The 9,538-nt window shown below is 37.1% G+C and overlaps 3 protein-coding genes across 5 annotated transcripts in view; all 3 read left to right on the top strand.

Moving 5' to 3' along the window:
* Positions 1 to 4,208, top strand: part of LOC123004826 (protein kibra) — an 11,407-nt gene extending 7,199 nt beyond the window's left edge. Inside the window, exons 4-8 of the mRNA XM_044398280.1 lie at positions 899 to 1,167; positions 1,221 to 2,609; positions 2,661 to 2,850; positions 2,907 to 3,919; positions 3,972 to 4,208. Coding sequence (XP_044254215.1) covers positions 899 to 1,167; positions 1,221 to 2,609; positions 2,661 to 2,850; positions 2,907 to 3,919; positions 3,972 to 4,122 — 3,012 coding nt within the window. The 3' untranslated portion in view covers positions 4,123 to 4,208. The remainder of the gene's footprint in view (positions 1 to 898; positions 1,168 to 1,220; positions 2,610 to 2,660; positions 2,851 to 2,906; positions 3,920 to 3,971) is intronic.
* Positions 4,209 to 6,031: 1,823 nt separating this feature from the next.
* On the top strand, positions 6,032 to 7,636 carry LOC123004829 (embryonic polarity protein dorsal-like). 3 transcript variants are annotated; one of them, XM_044398283.1, is made up of 5 exons: positions 6,032 to 6,265; positions 6,319 to 6,714; positions 6,766 to 6,998; positions 7,044 to 7,284; positions 7,349 to 7,636. In XM_044398283.1, the coding sequence occupies exons 1-5, from the start codon at positions 6,139 to 6,141 to the stop codon at positions 7,627 to 7,629; spliced, it is 1,278 nt and encodes a 425-aa protein (XP_044254218.1). In that variant the 5' UTR covers positions 6,032 to 6,138; the 3' UTR covers positions 7,630 to 7,636. The 3 variants fall into 3 exon arrangements, with proteins under 3 accessions (XP_044254218.1, XP_044254217.1, XP_044254219.1); XM_044398282.1 differs by having other exon boundaries at positions 7,331 to 7,636; XM_044398284.1 differs by having other exon boundaries at positions 6,032 to 6,269; positions 7,331 to 7,636.
* A 142-nt stretch (positions 7,637 to 7,778) lies between these two features.
* Positions 7,779 to 9,160, top strand: LOC123004831. The gene is made up of 2 exons (XM_044398287.1): positions 7,779 to 7,961; positions 8,100 to 9,160. Exons 1-2 carry the CDS (start codon positions 7,923 to 7,925, stop codon positions 8,745 to 8,747), a joined length of 687 nt encoding a protein of 228 aa, XP_044254222.1. The 5' UTR covers positions 7,779 to 7,922; the 3' UTR covers positions 8,748 to 9,160.
* Positions 9,161 to 9,538: the final 378 nt, after the last annotated feature.

The following is a 9,538-nucleotide window of genomic DNA, read 5'->3' as shown; positions in this document are numbered from 1 at the left end:
AAGTGCACACGCTGCCTGCCAGCGGACACCACATACACCACCACCAGCAGTTCAGAACGCTACCGGCGTCCTACCACCAAAGTGCTCCCCTATACGGAGTCAGAATCGTGAGTGAGATAATAGGTTTTTCTCCACGAAAAGAGAGTTTACGGTTCGGGACGAGTGGCGATGGTTTTTCTTTGCTAATCTTCAGATTCATCAAATACTTGCCTCTTATGACCCCTCAAACCGGTCGGCGGACGAAAAAATACCAACTTTCGAATGGTTCGGCCAAAATATTTAGCGTTGCCACGGTTTAAAAATTGTATTTTTACCACTTTCTTGGGTTTTTCAACCGGAGATATTTATATGTTATTCCAACTTTTTTAAAATAAATTGTTATGGCCAAATTATTACCGAAGATGCTAAGTAGTATTAGAAATAGGATCTAGTTAAACATTCTCCAAAAAAATAAAATACGAAACTAATTTCTCCACCATGTTACCGAAACAAAAAATCATTTGGAATTATAATGAAATGTCTTGTAATTTCTTTTAAACGATAATTATCTAATACATTACAGTTGCTATAGTTTTTGTTTTGAATGTATTGAATCTTTTTCTTCTATTTTTACGGATATTACAATTGTTCTTAACACTTTTCTATGCGCGCGCATGAACATTCAATAAAAACTAAAAGTTGGGCTTTATTTTATTAGTCTGTGTTACAATTATGGATCAACGTAATTAGAAAATAATGGTAAATTATTGAAAAGAAGATGATTGATGAGTGCTAACAAGTTGCAATATGGTATTAGGTTTGTGCTGTGGTATTTTTGATCTAATAGGCGTATCAAGTAGTATGTAGTTGTTTTTTCTCAGTCATAATTTTTTATTTCTAATTTAAATTTTGTTCTCAGGCCAAGAAAGACATCTACCATGTCAAATCGCAGCGGCTTATGTTGGCCCAAGACGAGTACAACCACTTGAACAATGCCTTGGCCAATCTGGCCACTTCTCGAACAAGTCTTTATTCGTCTGCGAGCGGAGTTAGCACAAAGTATGACCCCGATTTACTCAAATCGGACGTCGCTTTGGCCAAAAACAGGGTATCGAGGCTAAAATCCGAGTTGGAGCAGATCCGAAATGAGATGAAGTACACCCAGAAAGGCGTCGATACGTTAACTAAGTATGTCTCATTCCTAATTAATAATTTTTATTTTAAAATAATTTTAATAATAGTGTGGAACAAAAATTGAGTTCGCATCAAGGATACAATATTGTCGAAGCCCAAGCAATAATGGCTGAATTAGTCAATATTCAGAAATCTCTGTCGAGTGGCGAGAAAGAAAAAGCTGAATTGATGCAATCTTTGGCGAAATTGAAGGACGATTTGACCCGGCTTCAACTCTCTGAAGATTCCCCCGATATTTCAACTTTGAGTCTTCCTCAAGAGAAGTTGAGTACGGCTTCTCAAACTGACCTCTCGTGTGAGTTGGTACCGATTGGGACAAGGTTGGCAGAAATGGCCAAAATGCGTTTAGAGTATGACGAAGCGAGGAAACAAGTGCAACACATTCAACAGAAACTCGCCGACTTGGAAGAGAAGGTGCAACCGGGACAAGTCGAGTCGGACAAAGACCGACTGCTTCTTTTCCAAGAAAAAGAACAACTTTTGAGGGAATTGAGAAGTATCACTCCTCGAATGCGCTCGAAAGAGGAGATGAGCGGAATTCAGTTAAAATGTAAGAAATTGGAGCAAGATCTGAACAAAGCTTTGGAAATGTCGAACCGGGCTATAGCCGACCGGTTACGACTCCACGAAGAAAAACAACTACTACTCCAACAACTAAGAGACGCTTTACGTCAAATGACCCATTTGGAGTCTCATCTGAAGACGCTTTCGGCGAGTACGCTATCAGTCAGTTCTAGTTCTAGTCTCGGTTCGTTATCAACAACTTCAAGCAAAGGCTCTTTGAGTTCGGGTTTAAGTTTCACGGATATTTACGGTGGACCCCAGTGTTCCTCCAATCTGGACAAACCCATCGACATGATGGATCTCCACCGACGAGTCGAAAGAGTCCTCAAAGTGAAATACTCGACTCCTTCACCTTGTCGCTCCCAACCCTCTTTATCCCCCCGTAGTTCACTATCCTCAGTGTCGCCTCCTGTATCCCCCATGTACGAAAACCTCCCATGCGCTGTCCCTCCGCCGACGTACGAGCAAGTCGAGCGTGACCGTCAAGTGCAAAGACTGATCGAGGAATTGGGACATGAGCAGCCTCAAACTCAACCGAAATTGAGTCGGTACTCATATGAAGGCGACCCCCCGCTGAGCCCCATCTCGGAGACGCCGCCTCCGATTTTAGAACATGACGGAACGGCGCTTTCACGGACATCGTCTTCGGGGACGAACACCAGGTCGGTTTCGGCGGCAGTGAGTGACGAGTCGGTAGCGGGTGATTCGGGGGTTTTTGAAGCCTCCAATCGGAAAAAACTGGTGGAGCCTGACGTGGAAACGGCGCAGGTCCAAATCAAGTTGAGATATGCTTCGGGAGAGAGTTTACTGAACGTGGGGGTGGAAAGAGCGAGGAATTTGGGGGCGTTGTACATCCCGGAGAATGCCCAAGTGTAAGTTTTGAGGTTTCTTTTTAGGATTTGAGGCTAGTTTGGTGTTTGCAGGTTTGTCAAAATTGCGCTTTTGCCATCAGGAACAAGCACGCCCTCTGTGTATTGCACCAAATGTGTGAAGGACTTGAAGAAGCCTAGTTTTGGTGATGTTTTTAACATTAGCGTACCTGTGAATAAAATTTATACAAAGACTCTGCAATTAAATGTTTGGAGTAAGACTGAAGAGCAGGAGAAGTGTGTGGTGAGCATTTTGAGAATTCGCTCGTGAACAGAAATAAATATTTTTTTTGTTTCCAGGGTTGTGCCCAGGTCAGCTTAGCTGATTTCAACGTCCAGCAAGTGTCTCAAAAGTGGTACAACATTCTTAGTTTGCAACTAATCGACACCAGGGAGGACCCAAAATCAACTCATAACCACCAAGAGTCCGACCCAATTGATCCATCAACCAAACCATCGGTCCTCAAAGAAGAAAGTTCCGACGATTCCACGATAATTTCCTCTCAAACTTCAACTCTGACCCGAAACCAAGACCCTCTCAATTTTCTTAATACTGTCAACTTCACCCTCGAAGACATTTACAATTGTATAGACCGCGAAAGCGAGGAAGAAATTGAGGAAGAGGAAGACGAAGAGGAGGAGGAAGAAGATGTTCTTGAGGTTCTTGAAGAAGAATTTGAGGCCTTTTCCGACAAACAAACAAACACCGAATGTGCCTTTTACCCCGAGCACGCTAAACAGATGAAAATGGCCGCCGCTGGTGCCTCACTGGACGACCGAGGGGTCATCAAAAGGTCACAGACCTTTACCCCGAGTGCCCACGTGAGCAAAAACCAATACATATGCAAGTTGAATCGAAGCGACAGCGATAGTGCGATGCCTCTGTATCGACGTGGAGGCAAGCCTTTCGAACGTAATGCTGTTGAGAGGCGTTCTTTGAGGTTCAGGAGGCAGTCAGTAGCCTCACGACCACAGAGCCATCTTCCAACCACAGCACGTACTTCCCTCGATCTGGAATTGGACCTTCAAGCCCAACACACGCGACTCGACATGTTACATTCAGAGTTGAATAGATTGAGAGAATTGAAAGCGAAGTTGGAAGAAGCGAAAGAACGTGGAGACTCCGAGTTGGCCACTTATTTATTGGAGGATGAAAGGTTCCAGAATTTGATCGCACATGCGGAGAGTTTCCGAAATCCGAAAACACCCGAGGAGAAGAAGGCGGAGAAGATGTTGAGGAAAGTCTCGAAGGAGATTTATAAGTTGAGAAAAACGAAAGCGGGGAATGGAAAACCGGACATCATTTCATTCAAGTAAGTTTTATTGAAAGTTTTTGTTTCGTGATATTTATTGTGTTTTTGTTAGGGAGAAGATGGCGTTTTTCACTCGGGTGAACAGCAATGTGCCTTTTTTGCCCCCCGACGAGTGCCATTCGAAAGACAATGAACCAAATGACAGTGCACAGTCGGGTCGCTACGAATACGTCGTCGACCGCGTCTTGGGCGTCGAAGTTTGATTTATTTATTTAGTGAAATTGTATATTTGTACATTGTGTAAAAACGGCGTGTCTGAAAAAACGTGAAATATATTTTCTGATGTGATTTTGTGCCTTTAGATCTGAAAATCAAATCAAATTTAATACTCAGATGTATTCGCTTTATACGTTGCAGTTCTAAACTGCGTTTCTTGTATGCCTGTATCTTACTTTAGTACAATCTTTTTTAACTTTGTTACCATCCCTTTTTTCACTTAGTTTTTAATATTTATATTAACACTTGTTCGTTGGAAATTAATGATTTTTTCGCGGGCGAGCTCCATCTTGGAATGCAAGGTCTCAACTATATTAGTTGGGTTTATCATTGTTATCAATTAGCTTACATAAACGGTTATTTTTTCGTGATTTTTTACCTGTATTATATGTAAATAGTTACTTTGCGCTAGTTTATGTAATATAAAATGGTATGTTTTTAAAAAACATAAGCACATTTCTAAACACAAAAATATATTATACGGTTCTAATAAAAGTTAATAAACCAAAATGATTATCTTATCATTGTACTCCCAAATTTTCATTGGTAAACTCAATTTAGAAATCATTTTAACTATTTGGTATTGATATTTCGGATACAATAACTAACTACATCATTTGAAATATATTTTTCTCAACGAGACTTTCGTTTTCAGTATACACAGTCCACCGATTTTTCGCCTTGGTGCCGTACTTCAATTTCGAAAATTTTTCACTTCGGAACACCTCAATATAAAAAAAAAATCAGGCATGGACTTATCTTGCTTTTATAATCACATGGGCTACAATTTCAACAACTACACGGATTGACGTTTTCAAATATTTTTACACTAATATAACGATTACTACCGATTCCATAGATTGGCTGATTACTATAGCAATATCTATTGCTGGAATTTTGAATTAGTAAATTGACAAAATATTCAAGACTCGAGATGATCGAGTGAAGTTTTATCAAAAGCTGGTTTTCCAGCTGTTTGTGTTATGTATTTTCACATATGCTGGTGCATTCTTTATAACACTCTTTTAATCACATTGATTATTAATTACGCTCTTTCCTTAAAATATTGTTTTGAAGGGTTGCAAAAATATTTTTAGTATAATTTTAGTTTTGAAAAATCAAGTATGCCTTAGAAATTTTACAAAAAATCTACTTTCTTGAAGAATAAAGTGCTTTTTTGTGGCAAATACGACAAAAAGTTATTAAGAAAAGTTGTTTAGAATCAACATCTAGGCCCGTATACAAAATATAAAAAATCATGGACCAACTTTGATTTTTTATATTTTTTGTTTATTAATTCACAAATCAAAGAATTTAATTTTTAACAGTCGAAAAAAAACGGAAAAAAAAAATACATCTAGATTTAGATAAATTTTTGATGTTTCTGTTAATAAAAAGCAATTACATTGGGAAAAAAAAGAAAACCTAGTTGGCCGATGATTTGGAAATTTAGTATAGGGGCCTAAAAGTTAAAATTTCCAAGACATACTTAAATTTTCAAAACTAAAATTATGTTAGAAATTAATCTTTAGCAGAGCTAAACCCCAAAAAATGAAAATTTAAATCATTTTTTTTTTATCTTTTACAAGACTCACAAAGTCGTTTCACCTATCCGAAGACACACTGTATACTTTACTTATTTCACTGTAATTTTGCAATTCCGTTTTTAACACGAAATATATTCATTCTACTATTACCCATCAGTGTCTCCCATTAGACTTATAAGTTATGAGTTACGAATCCGTTATGAAAAAATACATGTGTAGAATTTTTAATTTTATTCATGCAGTTTGGGAAACACATCTGAATTGGTGGTTGCCCACGCACAAATAATTTTTTATATTTATTTACAGATAACAGTAATAACTTTAACACAGGAAATAATCGCACAGTGCATCCTGTGATTGCATTATTATCACTCCTGTCAGTCAAAATCACGCACTGCCTAGTTAACAATTCTTGATAAATATAAAAAATTCAACAATAACTGGTTATTAATTCTCATGAAACCACAAACCATTTGTTATAAACTAAGGTCGCGTAGATTCGCAGTCGCATCAACTCTTGCACACCTTGAAACATACCGAGATAATGCGTTGAAGTTTTTTTTATTCATCATTTCAACACTTCGTAGGTAAATAACAAAATAAGTTTAATCAATAATTACTAAATTATTTTTAAAGCAATGTCAAACTTTTTAAACCGCCCTTACATTCGAATCATCGAACAACCCCAAAAATCGCTCCGTTTCCGGTACCAATGCGAGAAGCGCACCGGGACCATCCCCGGGGCGTCCAGCACCTCCACCATCAGAACCCTATGTGCCATTCAAATCGTGGGTTATCAGGGCCGGATCGCCGTGGTTGTTTCCTGCGTGACAAAAGAGGAGCCGTACAAACCTCACCCCCACAAACTCGTCGGAGAGCACTGCAAAAGGGGCGTTTGCTCCTTTGAGGCGGAAGTCACTCCAAACAACCCTGATATCACCTTCCGAAAACTAGGAGTGCAGTGTGTGAAAAAGAACGAACTCAAGGAGAGTCTCAGCGTGCGAGAAGAAAGCAATATTGACCCGTTTTCAAGTAATTATTACTTCTAAAGTTTCGAGTTGCATACATGTTTTTTTTTTGTAGCTGGATTTTTGCACAAGGATCATTTAAATTGCATCGATTTGAATGTAGTCCGACTATGTTTTCAAGTGTTTCTAATCGACGAAAATCGGCGGTTTACTCCGGTGAGTCCTCCGGTTGTGAGCGATCCGATTTACAACCGGAAGACTTTCCCGGATCCGGATATTTTTCGGTTGTCCCATTGTAACACATGTGTGAATGGTGGAAAAACCGATATTATTCTTTTGTGTCCAAAGGTACGTCTCCTAAAATTTTGCGTGATTCCCCGACTGTCATTTCAGGTCGATAAAGATGATATCAGGATACGAATTTATGAAGTGACAAATGGTCAAACGACATGGCAAGAGTTTGTAACTGGTGACCAAATGCAAATTTACAGCAGCACAGCTATTTGTTTCAAACCTCCACCTTACAAAAACTTAAATATTGTCGATCCCGCCCCTGTTTTTATGCAATTAATAAGACCCTCAGATGGGGTCGTGAGTAAATCAGTGCAATTTGAATACTTGCCTCTAGATGCAGGTAAGCACTATATTCTCAATTTTAAGCGTTTAAAAAACTGTTTCAGATCCGGGGTTTTTGAAAGAAAAACGGAAAAAATGCCAGGACATGTTACCACTTTTTGCACAATTATTGGATGATCCTGGCCCAAGTCACGCAATGTCTTTTGAAAACTTACCAAATTTTTCAAGTGGTGACATTAATATTGAAAGTGCAAGTGGTATAAGCAAATTACTGAATATTGATTGTCATCAAATTGAACTCGAACCAATTAATATCAGTTCCGGTGATTTAGAAATGTTTGATGTAAATAAATTATCAGGTAATTTGCAAGAGAATTTGTCACTGAGTGATGTACTAGTTTAACGGAATAAATTTCTATAAAAAATTTACTTTTCTTGACCCTTCCTCGTATTGTTATAATTAAATATGATTCATTGTTGGTTTTTCCCGTTTAAGACTGTCAAGGACGTTTAAAATTGGCTGTTTACTAGAAATGCTGTGATAAGAGATAATCTAAATCCACGTATTTTTAGATAAGATAAGACCAAGATTGAGACATCTTACAATCGAATCATTATCAATAAAAAATGTATCGTTTCCTACTGTTACACTAAATTACAACATATCCATAACTATGTAAGCATAAAAATATTAAGATGTTGAAGTTTTTGCTCCTTTTGTTCATTTTTTATCAGGTATGTATGATTTTTTTTTATCGGGAACGTTTTTAACTTAATATAAATGCAAACAACAGAGTTTAGATATATTCTTTAATGATTTTCACTTTATTATTTTTTTTTTTAATCAATAGTGTTTAATTTTAATATTTTCAGCCTATATGTTCCGTGGAAATTCAAGTTTTAGAACATTTGAAAGCCTTACAAGAACAAATCGAGCAGCCTATCAGCACTTGTCTCAAAAAATTAACCGCGCAATTCGAAATCATCGTTTCAAACTTCACAAATTATCAATATGAGACTTCGGAAATGATCGAATCACATACTCAATCAATTTCTAGTCATTTAGATTCAATTGGTAACATTTTTATTGACTTTGGTATTGATATAGATCCCTGTGAAGAGATCATTCAAGAGCAAATCGAAGAAATCTTAAAATCAAGTAACGAAGAACTGACAAAAGTATTGCTATATGGATTCCTTGCAGGCCGGCGTGTGGTCTCAGACGCGAAAAACATTTTGACAATTGTACAAAATAAAACAATCGAGATTAAACTGACTGTTGAAAACTGTATGTCGGAGTTTGATTCGGAAGATTGTTTGATTGAAGCCCTGACACGGATTATCGTCATGCAGTATACTCTACCGGAAATGGTCGAAAGTGTAAGACAATTACATGAGGAACAAATGGGTCTGATAGAAGATGATGTGATTTCCAATTTGGAAAAAATTATTTATAGAGTGACAAACAGTTATAGAGATGTTATGAACGATTTTGTTGTTTGTATGCAAAAGTATTTGTAAATATATAAAAGGTTGTTCCTCCAGAATGGGAAATACCGCAAAAACGAGAATTTTGATTTAATTAGTTTCGCTGAAAATATCTTCGGAGAAAGGATTGTTATGCAGGAATGAGAAGTGACGTCATTTTAAATTTATGCCAAGCAGGAGTTTGTTGAAAAGTTGTCAACTAGGGGGCGTGAGTGTTGGTTGTGAATAAAAGTATCACAGGCAATGTTTAAATTCTTCTTATCAAGAAAATTTTGATTTTACACAAATTTGTTAGGTACACTTTTGGTTGTTGGTGAAATAATTATAAATGTTTATAAAACAAACTTATGGTCAAAAATTAATTAGAAAATTAATAAACATTTATTAATACCATCTTTTTAACAACAGTAAATGCACAAAAACACGATTAGCCCGTCACACCAAACTTTAAAACTTTTATTCTCACCTGAGGATGACCACTTTGTGGTTGAAACGCGTTGTGCTATTAAAATAAAAGTTTGGTGTGACGGGCTAATCGTGTTTTTGTTCATCGTTTCCATACCAAGAAGATCCAAGAAGAAGAACAGTAAATGCAATTAATTGTCGCATTTTTTCCTTTACCTGGAATAAATTTATGTTAACAAAAATTCCAATAAATAATATTGCAATTTTGATACTTTTGAAATCCTTTATTGTTACGAGTTGAAATCCAAATATTTATTTAACATCTATGGCTAAGCAATATAAAAACAAATGTATATTCGGTTGCCTACATGACGCTGCATTTTGTTAAAAAATAAAAGTCTGAAAATAATTTAAAAAAA

This window comes from Tribolium madens, unplaced genomic scaffold, assembly GCF_015345945.1.
Source record: "Tribolium madens isolate multiple individuals breed KSU strain unplaced genomic scaffold, Tmad_KSU_1.1 Scaffold_20;HRSCAF=117;Tcas5.2_LG4, whole genome shotgun sequence".
NCBI classification, from domain to species: Eukaryota; Metazoa; Arthropoda; class Insecta; order Coleoptera; family Tenebrionidae; genus Tribolium; species Tribolium madens.
Note: the sequence above shows the minus strand (reverse complement) of the source record. Positions and strands in the feature narration are given on the sequence as shown.